The sequence below is a fragment of the Thermobia domestica genome, chromosome 15 (assembly GCF_964235325.1).
Source record: "Thermobia domestica chromosome 15, izTheDome1.hap1.1, whole genome shotgun sequence".
Taxonomy (NCBI): domain Eukaryota; kingdom Metazoa; phylum Arthropoda; class Insecta; order Zygentoma; family Lepismatidae; genus Thermobia; species Thermobia domestica.
The window spans coordinates 91,385,706-91,407,339 of NC_137468.1; the positions used below are offsets into that span (position 1 = coordinate 91,385,706).

General features: G+C 35.2%; 1 protein-coding gene across 1 annotated transcript in view; it reads left to right on the forward strand.

Annotated features, from left to right (window-relative positions):
- nes (lysophosphatidylcholine acyltransferase 3 protein nessy) overlaps positions 1-21,634 on the forward strand; it is a 79,639-nt gene that overhangs the window by 10,798 nt on the left and 47,207 nt on the right. The window contains exons 3-7 of the mRNA XM_081739966.1: positions 1,681-1,803; positions 5,057-5,172; positions 10,508-10,666; positions 14,710-14,844; positions 21,442-21,550. Coding sequence (XP_081596092.1) covers positions 1,681-1,803; positions 5,057-5,172; positions 10,508-10,666; positions 14,710-14,844; positions 21,442-21,550 — 642 coding nt within the window. The remainder of the gene's footprint in view (positions 1-1,680; positions 1,804-5,056; positions 5,173-10,507; positions 10,667-14,709; positions 14,845-21,441; positions 21,551-21,634) is intronic.

Below are 21,634 nucleotides of genomic sequence, written 5' to 3' on the forward strand. Positions count from 1 at the left end.
TTGAAGGATGATCTTTCCGCGCCACATCATACATTTGTGTCCACCTTACCATCTGATTTTCATGTAACTTCGCATAAACAGTTATGAAAATATAGAAACCCATATTCTTTATTTTTTCTTATATTTCTCCTGGTTATTTTTGTACAAACCCCGAAAGATTACTGTCCGCGAAGATTTTGTAAGCAATGTGGTGAAAGAAAGTCAGTTAAGCAATACAACGCCTAATGGAGGCAAAAGTATTGTAATGCACCCTACTGGAAATTTGATGAGGCTTTCGTAAGTGTCGTGTAAAATGGCATGAATAGATTCCTAATCCATGGGACATCTATCCAGAAGTGGTGATAGTTGATTTTGAAAACGTGTGTACATTCATTCACCGAACTCATCATATATATATTTCGGTCAAGAGAGGACATTGAAACAGGTATCATTTGGGAAGACATACATTTTCCTGTTAGGGGATTGAAAAATGTCATTAGTTATTTACTTTTAGCAATCTAGGGTGTAATGTGTGTCTTATTTTAATAAAGAAAAATCATGAAAGAAGCACTGGCGTGTATTGTTTTCTGCTTTTGAGTATAAGGTCGTGCGATTATGCGCCAAGGCTAAGGGACACTGAAGAAATTGGGAGGAAACTGGAGAACACTTAGAAAACTCACACACATGATGTTTACTAGAAAGTTTACTGGGGGCGATACCCCGTGCACTAGAGATGAGCGCGCTATCATTGAACCACCGCAGCCATGTGGATTAGTTATGAAAATACGTGTATTTAACTTGCGGGTTATGGATTAAAACCCCGACGCTGTATAACCGGTAAGCTTCAACCTAAAATGTCCTTATATGGGGTACCTGTTACTCAAAGTGACGACTACGGAGGGTGCGCTTCGATATACATACTATGTTGTTTCTGCTTCAGCCGTTGAAAAAATTAACGTCGGGCAGAAATTTTTAAAATAAGACATTTGGCTAATTAGGTTAGCTTACATCAATTTTTCCTATGTTTGTTTCTTTCTTTATATTCTATATTTTCTGGTTTTAGAATCGACATCAGGAGTTCATCTAGAGTAAAAAGCAAGATCCTTACTGTTAGTGTTAGCTATGTTAGCTCATAATATTGGTTCCCTGAATACTACTTGCAGCAGAGCAATTTCTCTCTCATTTATATGTGAATAAAAATATATACACCCTAATCAGTTTTCTTATAATTAAATTGATACAACTTGTCCCTTGTGACAGTTGCTTTCCTCTATTTTTTTTCCTTCGTGCACGTGGTCATAACAATCAGCCAAGAAGGACTGTTTCTATGGCAACAGCACGTTTAGCCAATTATAGTGGTTCATTTCTCTCGCTCTGCAGTGGTAAACATTCCACCCTCTCTGCACGTTGCCAGTTTGAATATAAACAAATGCACATTGTTTTAGTCGAATGTCAACTTGAGTAGTGGACCTGGTGGTTATTGAAAGCATTCCTTTTAGTTCATTTTTGTATCGAGTAAATGTTAATACGGGACAAGAAACAATTCACTTGTTCTACTCGTGTAGTTTTAATATTCGACGCAAAAGCTGGCAACGCAGCATTGAGCACCACTTGCGTGCAGCGAGCTGTCACAAGGGACAAGTAGTATCAATTGCAGTGTAATTATTATTATTATTATTATTATTATTATTATTATTTTAGGATGGGGAATTTTGCATTCCGTAGCTTCCGTTGTGATTTTGTACCTCACATTGCTAGTAATTGGTGGTACTATTATCTCCGTAATATGGACGTTCATCTACACCATGTCACATTTGCTTATAGGTAAGTGAATTCTGATTTTTAACGTTATGTCTTGCAATTTGAAATTAACGAGTAATTTGAGTCAGTTGATTCTTGTACCTAAAAGACTGGTGTTCGTATATGTATATATATATACAACGAATTACTAGAAAATCGTGAAAATATTATCACAGCGTTCAAGATATAAACTAGGTGATTTCGCTAAACACTTCATCAGCTAGCAAGAAGAGATAAGAAAAAGAGAGAGAAATTCAAAAACAGAAAAATTGCTGTGATATGGTTGGCTTCATTTTTCTTCCTTAAAAAAAATGGTTTAAACAGAAAAATCAAACCAAAAATGCTCTCTTCGTTCCTTAATATGCAAAGTAAATCAAGTCGCTAGCTCAGTGAAATAACTGGGACTGAGTTAGATTTCCTGTACTCTGTCCATTTATTTCAATAATGTGCATAATTCTGTGCAGTTATTTCCCTTGTGCTGTCGGATGTTTTTTGTCTTAAAGTGACGTAAAATATTCACAAGTATACAAGATTAGTACGTATTTCTATAAAGTGTTCTCCGTAGATGGGTCGGTAGACTCGTCACGTTAGTAATCAATGTTTCTGCGTTCGAATAGAGATGATGGACAATTTCTAGTGCAAATCGAGTAGTAGTTAGAATCTCACTTAAAATTATAGGTTCTTCGTAGCTTTGCTCTTACATAAGAACGTTAAGGCGAAGCAAATTTATTTTTATCCATATGTACTCTAAAATGCAGCAAGCCTATTTAAACAAACAAACACAAAAAGAAACATTTAAAGCAAAATATAATAATACTGTTTCTTTGGTTAAAAAGTTTTTCTTTCTTCTTTTTTTAATTAATTTGTTGCCAACCTTGGAATACATACGAATAATAACCGATTGATTGATTTGTATTTACATCTGTTGTGAGCATCGAAGCTTTATAGGGCGAGACCTACAGTTTAAACCACTGTGCATTGGATGCTCTCTCACCGGAAATTGAATCCAAAATCTTGCACACCAACGGGATGCGTGCCATCACCTGATAATGTTTCAAGATGTAACGTAGAAAGGATTTCAGGTGGAAGGAGATAAAAGTAATGGGACTGGTTGGTTTAGGTATAGAGAGAAATACTAATAAGTGAAGAGAGAAATATAATGTGTATAATTCTGAAATAAAGATCTCTCCCGTGATTTCTTTGTGCATTGTGAATCCTTTGTTCCTGGAAAGACCAAAGGTCTTCGTAAATTTTCGAATGTTATACTTAGATAGATTTACTGATTCCAAAGTTGTTTATAAGAAAATGTGCATTTTGAGATGTTCGTACGATTTTATTATCATTTTTTTGATACCTTTTATTATGATACCTTCTACGATTTTATAATACCTTTTATTATCGTAAAAACAATCTGAATAAAATTCATGACAAAGTAAAGCTTTCATAATGTCAAATTAAATCTCATTATTTTCAAGTTACTGAAATTAATCCATTCATTCAGTAGTTACTCAAAGTAAGTAAATAAATAAATGGTATTAAAAAAGAAGTGTTGGATTGATTGATTGATTATAGTTTAGCGTCCCGTTCAGCAGCGAGGCTATATGAGACGTGGACCTACTGATTAACGTGGAATCCGAACCACATGAGCTCCCGCCGGGAATCGAACCCGGGTCTCCCACGCCAAAGGCGCGTACGCTAACCGCTTAGCCACGAAGGAGCTCAAAAAAGAAGTGTTAGTCAGAATGGTTTAATAGTAAAGCGCTCACATCTGGTGCAAGAAGTTCGTTGTTCCATCATAATCAATGTCAATTTCAGATTGACAATATGAGTGTGTGTTCCCCTTTTCTTTTTTCCCCTCTACTCGCGTTGTTCCATCAATTCCTTCCTATTATTAATTCATTTGCTTACCGTCTGCCATGTATGAAACTTTTTTTTTTTAAATCAAATGAACTCCACTCTGAATGCGACTATTCTCAGCTGTGAAATGGACTGTATTCCGCTGGTTATATATAATTTTATTTTTGTCATTGCTCTATTTATTATTATTTATCTGTTTATTTATTTATTTGTCACAAGAATCAGTTTCTTTCAAATTATGGTTGTAACGTAACAGTTTATGTCGGATTTTCTAAGTGACGAATTGCAACGTTCCAAGTCAAACAATGAGCGCAGGTAAAGCAACTTTAGTGGTATGGAGGCAAGAATGCTAAATATGTAGATTTTAGGGAACTGCAACTAAATGTGAGCACGAAGAGTGCTATATGAGCGTGTATTGACATCCTATAATTATTTCAGGTTAGTTCTGAAATCATCTTTCTACACGTTCTCCATCGGGGGAACGTGTAAACTGGTTGTTAAGTCCTACATGAATTGACATGGGTCAAAAGACTGCACGTTTTTTCACGACCTGTTAGCAGAAGGATTCGTTTCTTGATAATTTCTTAATATAAATGAGACTTGCCGCACTCCTAAACAACCACTGCAACCAAAAAAAGTTAAGTTTTGGTATGATGTGGTCTGTGTGATCTATTTTACATCAGAAGCTGCTGTTATCTGGCCTAACAGCCAATGTTAATGTATATTCAGGCAAGCTGAAATATGTTCACGAAAACTTACAAAGAAACCTGTACTTGTAAATCTCAAGAATTATGTGAGTGCATATAACGAAAGACCACGAATGCCTAAGGTGACTTGTAAGACTATTATTCGCCTTGTTTGAGAAACTGGTTCACCTACCTTATTTCTCACATGTTGCTTCACCATACTAACACTTGTTCCATTCTTTATAAACCATCTTCGACAACAGTGGTTCCGATTTCGAAAGAGTTTCAAAGCTGCCCTAATAAATTGTTTGCTTCCCGTCCTAATGTACACTATCACAATACCGTTCATACGCTTCACCTTGACGAAAACTTCTGGATACAAATGTATTTATGATGTCATGTATTTTCATTAGTGTGGATGTAGCATACTCTGTTTTGCAGAGTAGAGTATAAATTCGACAGCATAATTTTTGGTTACATTATATGTAGCGGTATTTATAGGCTTTCACAATAATTTTGTATTTACAATTTGCGTATTGAGACAATATTGCGTTCTGAATGTATTTTATGTTCTGTAGAACTAAGAATGAAAACTATGCTGAGTATATTTTAATCAATTACAAATTATTCGCACCTACTGTCAGTATTATTTATTTGCTTTAAAGTAGTTCATTAAGTGATTTAAGATAATTTTTGTGTCAAGTTATAGATAGTGATTTGAATATTTCTTTCAGGTTATTATTATACTGGCACAGAAGACTACGATATCACATGGAGCATGCCTCAATGTGTGCTAACGTTACGTTTGATAGGCTTGGCTTTCGATGTGTATGATGGGAAAAAAAGTGAGGTAAAGTTATTTATAATTTTCAGGTTCTCTGTCTTAACAAATTTACATCTTTTGTCAACATATTAAATGCAGGTGCTATATATTGTACTTATAACAGCTTCTAAACAATGTCTATATTTACTTAATTACCTAAAGAACACATTGTCTCATCAACCTTTCGGATTTGTCACGTGGCGTTGACTTCGAGATTATATGAAAATTTAAATAAAAGGTCAGAAGGCGGCTCGAGGCACGAGTGTAGATGTTTCCCTAGTGGAGAAGGTTGATCATGAGTATTTTAACTACTATGACAGAAGATCATCGCTACATAGACCAAATCATGTTAGTTTTATTAATCCAGAACATAGAATAACCGAAACAGAAAGTAAAAATTGTTTGCGTGAATAACACAGCTGAATAAGGACGTTACGTAATTAATTAGGAAAAATTTTGTCATGGAGAAGAAAATACATTGAAACAGGAACACTATAAATGTATGATATATACTAGACCTTCTTCTTTGTCTAAATTATTTGAGTAGTCCTTGTACTATTTACTGAACGTATGTCGAACATATTCATCATTTCGACCATTAACATTGTACTAGAGAGTGTTATGTAAAGTGCACTGCTTGGAATGCTGTGGAAATTTCGGTGCAGTAACAGTACATATAAGATTTTATTGTTTGCTGTATTTCATGATATCGTCCTATTGCTTGTGTAAGTTCCCTTTATCCAGGCTTAATTCAGGATTCTTGATCCTAATAAAGAAAGATTCTTATACTTGTCTTTCTGTGAGCGACGAAGTTGTGTGCAAAATTTGGTTTGTATAGTGGAAAGTTTATACTCACTTAGCTGTTTCAATAGTCTTCGAAACAGCTTGATTATTACCCTTAAAGGTTTTGGTATGTTCTTCTATTCTAGTTTGAGTGTTTCTCTTTGTCACACCTCTATAGATTTCGCCACAGTACCTACTACCTCGTAAATTTCACAATTTACTTTTGAGTCTACATACTGCTGTTAAAAATTTGACAATATCTTTTGGTGCTTTGAAAGCCACCCTAAGATCATGTAAGACCCGAGATAACATTTCTCAAAGTAATCGTGCAGAGTATTAAAATAACTTGGTATGGGTAGTGCAATTCACAAGTACCCTAACATTGAAGTAGGCGAACTAAATCTGTCTTTATTTGTATTTCAGTCGAAAGATTTTGATATGTAATCTTCCTTTACTGTATACATATGGTTGGGAACGAATAACAGTAGGCATCATACATTTTGCCAAGAAGACGGAGAATGTACAAGTTCAGTGTTGAAGGAGAACTGTTGTATAACACGTTTTACATAAGTACCAAGTAATCATTAAGAAAATCTGTTATGGAGCATTATTTTCGATCATTCGAGATCGACTGTTAACGAATTCAGTTGAAGCATGTGTTATCATATTTTGGAAAAGTTTCGTATAACTCCCCTTTCCAGGGTTTGAAAAAACCCGGGCTTTTTTGAAAAAGCCCAACCCACCTGGGTCCATATGGGTTTTTTCGGGTATTTTCGGGTTTAATTGGGTTTTTTCGGGTTTAATCGGTTTTTTTTCGAAATATTTCAATGTCTTTTGGGGTAAAAGTGTTAAAATGTGATTTATATTTCAAGATTGTCATTGTCACAACTTGCAACAATTTTCTACTTACTGCTGTTTTGAAAAAAATTGCCGCCATATTGAAATTTTACATTCAATCGCCGAAAAAATCTATACAGCAAATTTAACATATCTCGTGCTTCCACCGTCAAAATTTCAACTTAAAAGACTGAAAATTGCGCTTCGTGGCGTGGATACTCGCTGTTTTGAAATAATGGCCGCCATCTTGAAATTTTACGTTGGTATGGCGCCAAAATCTATACAGGAAATTTAGAGTGTCTCGTGCTTGTATTTTGAAAATTTTAACTTAAAAGGCCGAAAGTTGCACCCTGTAGTGTGCGTGGTAGAAGCAGACAAACGAGTTGAGTTGACTTTGTGTTTAACATCCCTTTCAGCAGCGAGGCTATATGAGACGGGACCTAATGATTAACGTGGAATCCGAACCACATGAGCTCCCTCCGGGAAGCAAACCCGGGTCCCACGCCGAAGACGCGTACACTAACCGCGTAGCCATGAAGGAGCTCGGTAGACAAACGAACAAATGTAGACCAAGTCATCCAGAAGCCTGACTGACGTTCGCCAAATATGAATACCAAAAGGGGTCTATTGATTTAAAACAAAGATGCAATTCATGTTGTATTAAATAAATAAATGTTTTAAAATGTCTTATATGAAATTAATATCTTCCAGCGTAAATAAACCTGCCATATTTTCTCCATGAGAATACGGGACACCTCAGATCCCTCCCTTCCTCAACTTTCCAACACAATGCAATTAACTGTAGTCTGGTTATGGACAAAAGTATAATAGGCCGCGGTGGCTCAGTGGTAGTGCGTTCACCTCTAGTGCATGGGGTTCCTAATTCGATCCCACCTCGCGCCAAGTGAGCTTTGTGGTGGACAGACACCTTGTGTGGGGGTTTTCTCGGGATTCTCACGTTTCCTCCCACTTTCTTCTTTCCGTCATTTCAATCATTTCTCATCATCACCGTTACCTTGAGCATAGCACGCATAACCGTGAGACTAAAACTAAAAGATTTCATTTTAATTTTTTTTTTTTTTCAATAATAGGCGAAAGTTCACTAAGCAGCAGCTGCTTTTCTCTGTTCGTACCCTGCAATTAATTGTATAGACTGCAGATGCCTAAAAACTTAAGATGTGCTATAAAAATGCTTTACAGGACAACAATATGCAAATTATTTAAATCAGTGGTACAATCTACTTTCAATATTTTTCGCGCGTTTACCAATATTTATTTACATGGCAGTGTCTGCCAAAATTACGTTCGTCAGTTTAATCTGATGAAAAGCTGATTTTTCTCCTTGTGTCGTATGTAATTGTCAGTACCAGATTTGCATTTTTCTAAGACCTGGACCGAACCACAATTCTGTGCCCCTAGCCTCTGAAAAAGATTATAATTCTTGTTAACTTATCTAATGTGTTGCTGAAGAAAAAGTTAGTCATCTTCCCTGTGTTTGTAAATGTAGAAACACTCAAAGCTATCTTTTTTTTTAATTTTATTTATTCATTTTTATTTTATTTTATTTTTTATTTATTTATTTATTATTTTTTTATGTTCCGGAGAGTATCCGAGTTTCTGTCAAGTGCAATGGAAAAAGTAGCATTGCAAATTTCGCTCGCTATCAAGTCGGACAGGGTGGTGTTATAACTTCCTCGAAACTGTTACATGCAACAGCGCACTGTTCTTTCACTAATTAGAGGATTCCCAGCCAATGTCAGAATTTTTTGTTTTTCACTTTTCGAATAAGCTGATATTGATAGCAGAAATGAAACGGAGTTAAAATACGGGACATTTCCCTTTCCCGACTAAATTTACGGGGACGCGGGACATTCGGGCTCAAAAACGGGACCCGTATGGCAGGCTTAAGCGTAAAATAAATAGTTTTATTGTTGAAGTATTCATTTCCGATCCTTCTGCGTTTAATTTGGGAATTTCCCGAGCACTTCTTTCACGGCGTGTACATAAAAACTTCCACTAGTACGGAAATTTGAACTAAGCACTTGAAATAGCAAGCGTTACATAGTCTTCGGAACCCCGAGCATTAAGCTTCTTAAATTTGACAAGAATTTTTACGCTATTGCTGGTTTTGATTCTACAGAATGCTTATTTTAAGAGTAGCAACAAATGACTGAATTAAACTGTTATTGTTGGAAAAACAAATTTTAGTTGATGAACCTTGTGTTTTACGTCAAAGGTGAGAAATAATGCTACTAGTTTTACTAATGTATTTACATATGTACTATTAGTACCGGCACCTATGACCTTAAACCCGTCAAACGTATGAGTGATAATGTCCCTTGGTGTCGCCAAGTCGACGAGCATACTATTCACGGAAAATATTTTCTAAAGTACAAAATTGGTTATTTTACTTTAAATAGGTTATAAGCATAATTCATACATTAATTTGTTCTATAACTATCGCAAGCTAAGGTAAGTTTTTTTTATATATAAATTCATTCAGTGCATTCAGAACTTTATAAAGGTCTTATGTTGAATGTTGTTGTATACCTTAACGTGAAAGCCTCTAATCCACCCAAGGAAAGTCTAAAATGTAATAAAAATCACTTACAATGTGATCACCTTAGTTGTATCAATAATATACTAACAAATTTTTCAAAAACCCAGGTGGGTTTTAAAGTGTTTTTTTTTCAGGTGGGTCCAACCCGAAAAAACCCACCGGGTTTTTTCGGGCTGGGCCTACTTGGGCAAACCCTGCCCCTTTCAGACAAATGTCTCCTCGTTCTGAAAGAAGAGACACATCCACAGACACCGAGCATACAAAAGTAATGTTTGATAAGATTTCGCAAAAAATTTGCTTGTGTAAAGTTAATATTCCTTTCTCAAAAATAGCTAGCAATATTATACGTTCACGGCCAAAAGTTTGTTAGATGATATTGAATTGAATTCAAATATATAATTCCCAAAAGACTTTAACCAGATTATACGATTTATTGATCTAATTCTATTTCCCTGTCCTTGAAAATGGATTTTTATTTACTTGAGTTATTATTATTATTATTATTATTATTATTATTATTATTATTATTATTATTATTATTATTATTATTTTAGTGATGATGTTTTTTTGCAAGTTTTGAAGGATCTTTTTTAATCATATTTTGAATATTTGCGCACTTATTATTACTATTACTATACTTTTGTCTTCTACCTGCACAGTACCTTTTCATCGTTTTTAACTTTCTTAACTCCTATCACATCTAATAGTTGTGAGTATATCTTTTCTATATTAACTTCTACAGCTATTGTTACAATCGTTCATAATTTACACAATTAACTGATATATAACTTTAACTTCGTCTGTTTCCTTTACCAAGGGATTCTAAAATACGGGCATTTTATTATGATAATTGCTACCCTCCCGCTTTGAATCTCCAAAAATTCTTCGTTAGTGGTACTTTACGTCACACAAATGTCAAGTTTCTAGTTTAAGTAATTTGGCCTAAGTATTGTTGATTATTCAGTCAGGATTTCTTTTGTATATAGATTATTTTTTGTTAAATGGAAGCTACGTCAAACTCCGTCCTCTATCTCTCAAATGCTAAATAAAAATGGTCGGAAACATTCGTGTTTTTTTTTTTTTTTTAATTATATCTAATATGTGCATTATTAATTCATGGTACTTAAACGTAATGATCCTTATTAGCAATCTAGTTACATTATTGTTTACATTCTCTTGCAGGATTCATTGAATGCATATCAAAAGAAAACTGCATTGAAGACAGCACCATCACTTTTAGAAATTGGAGGACACGCATTCTTCCCATCTAGTTTCCTGGTTGGACCACAATTTCCACTAAAACGTTACCGTGATTTAGTCAGTGGTGAACTCAGAAAGCAGGTATATGTCCCTAAATCTGCTAATATTATACTAGTACGTAATATCTGATACCAGCAACTTAATTTGAAGAACACTCACGTGAAACTTACATTAAAGTAATTGCTGAAAATGCTAATTCCACATTGAATTTTAGTCTCAGGTAAAAGTTAGGTGCCAGTAAAGGCACGTTATCGTTACCTTAAAAGTGAAACACTAGACGAAACTTACACATTGAAATGTGTTCTCTTGGTCTAAGAACTTAGTGATTCAGGAGATCCAGTTTCATTTCTGGTGGAAAGCTCACGTGGTTCGATCCCAGTTAAACTGTAGGTCTATATCTGTTACAGCATCGATGTTGTGAGGAACGTTCGAACTCCAAATATACTAGATTACCAGGAATCTAATCTAGTTCTGCTCCTATATATACTTTTCGACAGAAAGAAAAGGTTTTCATCTCAGAGTTCCGTAATGCGTATATTTTACAATCACAAGGCATTCATATGCTTAGTAGTGAGTATAATATTGAAGCATATAGCATTGTAGATTAAACGTGCATCGTACAAATATATTTTTAAAGATATTGTGTCACATATTTAACGTACATAAGTCTGCCTGAAGAGGCACCCTATGGAGGCAGATTTAACACGTTATGTTAAGAGCTTGCTAGAAAGTTGACATAGGGAGGGGGAGAACACGAAAATTTACCTCATATAGATAATATACACTGGAAGATGCCAATTTCCTTTAGGAAATTGAACATATGAAGAGAGAACGTAGATTTTGAAGATTATAGTCAAATCATCTAAAAGCAAAAATAATTTCCAACAAGAATTTTAGGAAACATAAAAATGGATCAAAAGATTTCGATCTTGGCTAATAATTACTTTTAGTATCAGGGGCCACAAAATTTTTGAACGGCTCTTAAATCGAGTTTTTGTATTTTCTATGGAATAAGCACATCATACTGAATTAACTGATAGTTTGGGTCTGGCTACACTATATATATATATATATATATATATATATATGGCTTACAATATATATTTGATCTTTTGGGCCAAAAAGAAAAGAAAATCATCTCTCCACAAATCAATATTTTCTCGTGGCGGAAGAGTCTAAATTCCCCACAATTCCAAACAAAACAACTTGTTGAAAAATATGTTGTTATTATTATTATTATTATTATTATTATTATTATTATTATTATTATTATTATTATTATTATTATTATTATTATTATTATTATTTTAAAATAAGAATTTATTATCAGCTGATATTTTTAAATATCGAGTTCATTATGAAAACCATTATAACAAAGTAGTTGTTCTGCCCGAGCCTTGGGCTTTTAGTATACAATATAAGTTAAAATCGTGAATACTGAAAATCTCTAATTGTTAACATTAACATTTTTTTTTAATTTGCCCACCAACCATCCGAAACTTCATACCATAGTAAAGCAGTTATTCAAGGAGTTCGTTATACAAGCAAGCGACAGCACAAAGTAGCAACATGTATTAGTATGACTATTTATTATTAAGATTTTAGCGTGTCGCACCAACTGAGGCATTTGCGCCCAGCACTGTTCAAATTTTTATACTTGTATTGAAACTTTCCTGCTGCACATTGTAATCACAACACTGAAAATATTATTCTATCAGGCTGACCTGATCTCAGCACAGGAAAGATATATTAGGAAGGACAAGGAAACGCAGGAAGGACAATATACAACACAAAGAGGTGTTGGAAGTTGGCCCGCAAAATCGAGATGAAATTTAAAACGTTATATAGAACGATTGCCCATCGTTTGCCCATGTTTGCCCACCCAAAATTTTTGTTTGCCCACAAACAGGACCTAAGTTATACGTAAAAAACAATTTTAGGGCCAACTTCACACTGGCACAACAAAGTGTGAAAATAAAATATTGCAACATGCAAATCGATTGCCCATGTTTGCCCAACAAAAATTTTTGTTTGCTCACAAACAAAAAGTTATAAACAAAAACTTTTTTTTTTTTACGCCTAATAAACTTTACAAGCAAAATAAAAGATTTATAAATATTTATATATCATATTTCTCTACCAAAACCAACTATTTTGCGCTACATAAACGGAAAATTATGGAACGGACTATGCATCCAATAGTAACAATGACACAATCATATTACTGCATTTGTAGTATGCAAATTGTAATATTGCGGAATCTAACTTTTTTCTATATGTGTAAATACAAGAACTATCATTAAACAAACAAAAACATTTGCTGGGTAAACAAAATCATTTGCTGGACAAACTAAGGCAATCGTTGGGCAAGTCAAACAAGGGCAAACATAGGCAATCAATATTTGTGATTAGAAACATAGCCCGCTTGAATTATCACATGTAGCCTCAAAAACGTACGAAGTTAAGTTCCACCTTCTCTTCTATCGTTGGGCAAACAAAAACTAATGCTGGGCAAACGAATCAAGTGCTGGGCAAACATAGGGCAATCAATATTTGTTATTAGAAACAACCGCACGAAGAAAAATGTATAGCAAGTACTCGTAAACGTACATAGGTAGACTACATGAGAAAATTTAAGCGGGCCATGTTCTAATCACAAATATTGATTGCCCTATGTTTTCCCTTGTTTGCCCAGCATTAGGTTTTGTTTGCCCAGCGATAGAAAAGCCTTAAATCGTATGTTTTCGAGACTACATGTGAAAATTTAAGCGGGCTATGTTTTTAATCACAAATATTGATTGCCCTATGTTTGCCCTTGTTTGCCCAGCACTTGATTTCGTTTGCCCAGCATTAGTTTCTGTTTGCCCAACGATAGAAAAGAAGCTGGAACCTAATTCCGTACGTTTTTGAGACTTAAGCGGGCTTTGTTTCTAATCGCAAATATTGATTGCCCTATGTTTGCCCAGCACTTGATTTCGTTTGCCCAGCATTAGTTTTGGTTTGTCCAGCGATAGAAAAGCCGTAAATTGTACGTTTTCAAGACTACGTGTGAAAATTTAAGCGGGCTGTGTTTCTAATCACAAATACTGATTGCCCTATGTTTGCCCTTGTTTGTCCAGCTCTTGATTTCGTTTGCCCAGCATTAGTTCTTGTTTGCGCAACGATAAAAAAGAAGCTGGAACCTAATTTCGTACGTTTTTGAGACTACATGTGATAATTCAAGCTGGCTATGTTTCTAATCAAATATTGATTGCCCTATGTTTGCCCTTGTTTGACTTGCCCAACGATTGCCTTAGTTTGTCCAGCAAATGATTTTGTTTACCCAGCAAATGTTTTTGTTTGTTTAATGACAGTTCTTGTATTTACACATATAGAAAAAAGTTAGATTCCGCAATATTACAATTTGCATGATACAAATGCAGTAATATGATTGTGTCATTGTTACTATTGGATGCATAGTCCGTTCCATAATTTTCCGTTTATGTAGCGCAAAATGGTTGGTTTTGATAGAGAAGTATGAGCAATTAATATTTTATGTAGAAAGAATATAAATATTTACAAATCTTTTATTTTGCTTGTAAAGTTTATTAGGCATAAAAAAGTTTTTGTTTATAACTTTTTGTTTGTTTGTGGGCAAAAAAAAATTTGTTGGGCAAACATGGGCAAACGATGGGCAATCGATTTGCATGTTGCAATATTTTATTTTCACACTTTGTTGTGCTAGTGTGAAGTTGGCCCTAAAATTGTTTTTTACGTATAACTTAGGTTTTATTTGTGGGCAAACAAAAATTTTGGGTGGGCAAACATGGGCAAACGATGAACAATCGTTCTATATAGAGTTTTAATTTTTTTCTCGATTTTGCGGGCCAATTTCACACAGCTAACACAAAGGGTAATTACGACAGTCACTTTTTCATACTACTATCTGTGACAGTGTCTATAGCAAGAAGCATCTTTACATGTACTGTCATAATAGTATGAAAATAGCTCATTTGTTGTAGTTGGTTGTAAACTGACTAGGAAAAATCAAATCAAATAATTCAATTAATATATATTTTTATATCCTTAAGTTGTGTAGTGTAAAATTAATTCGAGGGAATTATAATATATTTGTTCTTTTACAGGAGGGTACTTCCCACCTACCCGATTGTCTCGGTGCAGGTATATGGCGAGGCATTCTCGGATTTTTCTATCTGGCCGTGTATCAAGTTGGAAATCAGATGTTTCCAGATAGCTTTTTGATATCTCAAGAGTACAAGGTAGCATTATATCCTGAAAATCTTGAATATGCTTGTACTATGTAATATATGTATTTTTGATAGTGTAATTGGATCGTCGAGCTAACTGTCCTTAGAAAAGATAAAATTATAGTATTGTTACAGACATTTCAGTTATCACAAGGCAATATTGTTCACATGTAGTCGGTTTGGAAAATTCAGACACGCTTATCTATTTTATTTTTAAAGATTTGGTTTACCAAAATTCCTTTATATACCGTCCGTCCGTCCGGGAGACAAAAAATCTGAAGAACTACTTGATGGATCGCCACCAAATTTGGTCAGAATGTAGAAGGCCTAAAGTTAGGTACCGAATTCGTTTTGGAAGCGCTATTTAAGCCGGGAGCGATACAAATCAATCATTTCCGGTTTTTACGTTGATCACTAGAGTATGAACGATAATAGATAGCTAGAAATGGTTTTCTGCTTAAACGTCTCAATGATTCGTTTCATATCCTTTCTTAATTCTCTGCTAGTAACCCCGCGTAGCGTAGTCGCCAATGCTCTCGTCTTTCGTGCGAGCAATCTTGGGTTCGATTTCCAGTGGAATTCTCGGTCGGAAAAATGTAAGAGCTTTTTCAGGCTAGCCATTCTTGAATTTTTCGCCATTCACAACAAGCAGATGCCAGGATGGTATGTAACTTAGTTCCCAGGCCGCTTCCTTCATTTCTCACTTCCCTGGATAGTGTGCTTGCCGAGAGACGTCGTCCTTCATACGTGACAGGCGTAAGTCCAGATCCAGAAGTATGTATAAATATAAATATAGCTCTCTAGTAGAACCGGAAGTCTAGAATTCGGTTATACGTCCCGGTTTCAATAATCTACAGAAAGCAAAAACGATAAGAGATAATGAAAAGCGGATTTTGTAATCGATTTAGTGCTTTAAAAAATAGCTACCACATACCCTGTTAACCGTCTATTCAAACCGAAAGTGGCAGAAATCAACCGCTTACTGTTTTAACGTTTGTTGTTAAAGAGAGAGAAAACGATAACAGAGAACGAGAAGCAGTTTTGTGCAATCATTTGAGCGTCCTCGGAACATATTCAATGTCCGCTCTAAACTCTCTATAACAAGAAGTGGCAGAAAATCAGTCCTTCTGGTTTTAACGGTGATCAATATAGAGTAAAACGCTAATAGATAGTGACTGCAATCAACTAAACCTTCCATAAATATATTCTATCTCCACTATAATGTCTCTACTAAACCGGAAATTGCAGAAATCAATCACTTGATCCTCATAGAATAAAGACTGTAATAAATAGCAAGAAGCATAGCGAGAGGCAGTTCTATATTAAACCAAAGTTCTTCACGTAGTGTATTATATGAAATTGCTGCTTGTTAAGATAGGCGGATTACGTAACAGTGAATGGATTTATTCCGTAGTGTAGATTAGAAAACAGTTTTTATTATTATTATTATTAAAGATAGAAATCGCCATGTTTCTAGGTGGGCAACTCATGCAGACAGTAAGTACTACGAACAAAACTGCACCTCTTAAATTGAAGTAAAATATCAGCTCATCCCATAAGTAATGTAGTTCTTTCGATGACTGCTGCAATGACACAATCGAAAAGTAAATAACACGTTCCATAGCTGTGTCATATAGGACACTTCATCGTGCAGCAGCGTGTAGAAGGAGAACGGTCTGTTCCACGTTTTGGGATTGTGGCTTGTGTTTGATCATTGCAGTGTCGGAGAACCATATACGGTATGTTGTACTGTATGAATTTTATCAGGGACATTTCAGGCCAGCGCAGCGGCACGAAATATTACTGCCGTCTATGTTCAGGATGTTGTGGGTGTGCTGAAGTGCCAAACATTGTTCCAGAGGTTTCGGTCTGGGGACACCAGCCTCAACAATAAGCCACAAAAAGGGAGAGTTGTGCAGCTAGATAACAATGCCCTGCGATCAGTTTTGGAGGCAAATTTAATACAAACTGTTGAGGAACTATCCAGTGAACTCCCATGTCACCACTCATTCGACTGCTCATCTTCATCTACAGGACCTTGGATGCGCATTGAAACTCTGTAAATAGGTACCCCATGCATTAACACCTTAACAGAAGCAGCCACGAGTAGACATCTGCAGTTCCCGGTTCATCCGTCACATGTAACGGGAACCATTTCTGGACAGAATGGTAACAATGACAGAGGATGAAAAGTGGGTCCTCTACTATAATATTTCACACAAACGTCAGTGGGTACCTAAAGTGGAAAGGGCGCAGGAACTGTGCCAAAATAGTTGCACTGATGCAACAGCAAAGTGATGTTGAGTATTGATGCGATATCTGTGGGATAATCTATTTTGAGCGCTTGCCACGTAAGCAGTCAATGAATGCAAATATCTGCTGTTAGCCGCTTGAACGCCTATGGACTATATTGTTAGAGAGACGTCCTGTCTTGGTTCATTGCAAGAGGTGCTCATCCACGATGATAATCACGCGCCCAGACACGGCAAAATCGAAGAATGTGATTGGGAGGAAATCCCTCACCCAAAGTTTTCACCAGATCTTGCGCCAACAGACTACTATCTTTTTCGCAGTCTGCAAAACCACCTTTTCGAGAAAACATTGCAAGATAAGGATGACAATGAATAGTGGCCCTGTTCTTTATCTCCAAACCGGTGACTTCTTTCAGCGAGGGATTCAATAACTGGTTGAGAGGCGGTATAATATTGTGGAGTCTGATAGAAACTATTTTCGTGACGAACGGTAGTATTTCAGGTAAATTATCGTTCTTTCCTCTCGGTGCTGAAATACGACATTACTTACGGGATGACACGGTGATTATATATTTGGTATTATTAAAGGATTGACATTGTCTGATGAGAAGGTGAGTTTATATGTATATATAACTGTTTACTTCTGGAAATTATTATAAAATTGTTGCGTAAACATGAAATCTAACATCAGAAGTGTATTTGCAAGTCTATAAGACTTTACTAACTATGAGTTTAATTACAGTGGGAGCTCTGGTAAGTATTATACGAGATCTTTGTGAGTGATTCCATTTCAGATTGGCCAGGGTGGTCCACACGACTGTCTCATATTTAGTTTATTTCTTAAAATAAGAAACTACATACAAAATTATTAGACCCATATTTTTTCTTTTTGCTGAAAAAACATTTTTCTTCGATATGCAGCCTTCCAAAATGGCTGCCCTCCTCTTGGATTGCTCGAAAAACTGAAAAACATGTCAAATTAAAAATTTTATTTTAGAGAAACGAGTGTACTTAGTAACATAATCGCAATAGCAGGAAGAGTATAAAGTTGTATGTTTCGGTGGAAGGCCAAAATTCGTCGATTGGTCGTCCAATAGGAATCGCGCAATTCACTCGCAATGTTGCCAACTCTGGTGACATTTTTGCTAACTTCAAACATTTCTTTTTCTGTCCTCACGAGCAATATCAACCATCTGCTTCTAGTATCGAAATCTACTCCATAAGGTCTCTTGAAAATGTAAAGGACTTATGTTTCTGATTATTACATTCCACGTTAAAGCATGATGAAAAGCTGAAAATTTGATTAAGACGCCATGTTTGAACGCCATTTTCTCAAAAAACCCACCTTTTAAAAATCTGAATTTTTTACATGTATTGGAGAAGTACCTAAGTATTTAATATCCGTTAACCGTTCATGCGGCTGCAGCCCCTAACATTCGCAATTAATTATTGAAATTTCGATTTTTGTACTTGAAATATAAATATTTCCTATGGGCATTTAGATCCTATACAAGGCGATTTGAAAGGGAGTATGAAAATTTTGAGAGATGAATCCTGACATCAAATCCAGTAGAAAAGTTCCTATAAACATGAGTCGAATTCCGCTTCGTTTTCGAGTTACAGGTTTCCAACTCGAGACCCAAAATCGGCTCGGTACAATGGAAAATAATAATATATATTTCGCGTTAAATCAGAAACTGTGTGTTAAAGTTATGATGAAGTTCAGAAAGTTGACTTATATCAATATGATGATTTTTACGTGCGTTGCAATTCGGTTGGCAGTGTTGCCAACTTGGTAGAGCTTTTATTTGTTTCCAAATGATACCACATGGATTTTATTTGATATTTGCTATTCATTAATGATTGTAAACATGAAATGAAGCACAATTTTCCCTACATCACCACAGTTTTCGAAAACTTACATGTTTTTCATTAAAAGGCTTTATCTCGTGCGTTATTGATAATTGGTGTGGTTCGGTGTCGTGAACATCGTCCTAGTGTTCTCTGGAACCATGAAAATTTTCACTGGTAGCATGACATTGTAGTGCAATAGTTGTTTGTGTGAATAACAATGGGGAAGTCCTATTACAGTAAGGTCCGTATTAAATGTGTTGATTTTGCTGAAAGCCATAAGAGGATTGTGCACAAAGAATTCTGGAAAAAAATTTATCTTGCGGTAAAATATATGGGTTGTGTACAGCGTGTCTGCCCAAACCTACTATTAGGAAGTATGATTATTTGTGTCCTGTACACAAGGCGATTTGAAAGGCAGTATGAAAAATTTTGAGAGGTGAATCCTTCACCGTTGTCTAGGTTTCACCGATAACGGTTGTTTTTAATGGCGACACATTCATGTTTAACATGTTAACTGTCTGGTTAATGGTTTCCAAATCTACATTCAGAGGAACAAATTCTTTATCTTACTGGTGCATAATTTTATATTTAAAACTTCTTTCGTGGTCACCAATATCTCACACACATTCACGTTGTTTACGGTAAATATTCAAAGCACCCTTTACACAAATAACCATCCTCTCCTAATACTACGTTTTGGCAGACTCGCTGTACGCAATACATATATTTTACCGCGAGATAAAATTTTTGTCAAGAATTCTTTCTGTACACAATTATCTTATGCCTTTTAAAATAATCAACACATTTAATACGGTCCTTACTGTAATAGGACTTCTCATTGTTATTCACACAAACACTGTAACTAGTGCACTACAATATTATGTTACCAGTGAAAACAATTTTCATGGTTCCAGAAAACACTAGGACGATGTTCACGACACTGAATCACGTAATAAACTGTTTCTTGGTTGCAGCAGAACTTCTTGAACAAGTTCGAATTTGATGCGTGGAGTTACGAGAGGTTTTGCAATAATAAAAGGTAAATTTTCTTATTCTTCTTGGTATTATTATTATTATTATTATTATTATTATTATTATTATTATTATTATTATTATTATTATTATTATTACAACTTACACAGACGTAGTTTTTATTCAACATTTTGGTTTTACTAATGATGGCAAACATCAAGTGAAATTCACACTTAATGTTGCAAACTATCAATAACGCACGCGATAAACCTTTTAATGAAATACGTGTGTTTTCGAAAACTGTGGTGATGTGGGGAAAATTGTGCTTCATTTCATGTTTACAATCATTAATGAATACCAAATATCAAAGAAAAAACACGTAGTGTCATTTGGAAACAAATAAATGTTCTACCAAGTTGGCAACACTGCCAACCGAATTGCAACGCACGTAAAAATCATCATATTGATACAAGTCAACTCTCTGAACTTCATCATAACTTTAACACACAGTTCTGATTTAACGCGAAATATATATTTTATTTTCCATTGTACCGAGCCGATTTTGGGTCCCGAGTTGGAAACCCTGTAACTCGAAAACGAAGCGGAATTCGACTCATGTTTATAGGAACTTTTCTACTGGATTTGATGTCAGGATTCATCTCTCAAAATTTTCATACTCCCTTTCAAATCGCCTTGTATATAGGATCTAAATGCCCATAAGAAATATTTATATTTCAAGTACAAAAATCGAAATTTCAATAATTAATTACGAATGTTAAGGGCTGCAGCCGCATGAACGGTTAACGGATATTAAATACTTAGGTATTTCTCCAATACATGTAAAAAATTCAGATTATTAAAAAGTGGGGTTTTTGAGAAAATGGCGTTCAAACATGGCGTCTTAATCAAATTTTCAGCTTTTCATCATGCTTTAACGTGGAATGTAATAATCAGAAACGTAAGTCCTTTACATTTTCAAGAGACCTTATGGAGTAGATTTCGATACTAGAAGCAGATGGTTGATATTGCTCATGAGGACAGAAAAAGAAATGTTTGAAGTTAGCAAAAAATGTCACCAGAGTTGGCAACATTGCGAGTGAATTGCGCGATTCCTATTGGACGACCAATAGACGAATTTTGGCCCTCCACCGAAACATACAACTTTATACTCTTCCTGCTATTGCGATTATGTTACTAAGTACACTCGTTTTTCTACAACAAAATTTTTAATTTGACATGTTTTTCAGTTTTTCGAGCAATCCGAGAGGAGGGCAGCCATTTTGGAAGGCTGTATATCGAAGGAAAATTTTTTTCAGCAAAAAGAAAAAATATGGGTCTAATAATATTGCATGTAGATCCCATATAAAAAAAAAAAATGAAATCTGAGACTATGATGGGGACCAATCGTGGTTTGCCTGGACGATTTGAAATGGAATCGGTCTTGTACCTTATGCACTATAATTATTGTGTTTGTGATACACTGTTGCTTGATGTGTTTCAATTGTGTTATGTTCTTACTTTCGTTTCGTAGGATTTACCAGCCTGGCTTCGATTTATTGTATTGGGTTTATGGGGAAAGGTGGCAATGTACAAATATATTTCATGTTGGCTTATTTCTGAGGGAGTTTGCACAACTGCAGGTGAGAATGGATGGTTACGCATGTAAGAATGTATCAGTAGCATGAATACTATGTAATTCTATAAAACTATGACACATGAGGAAT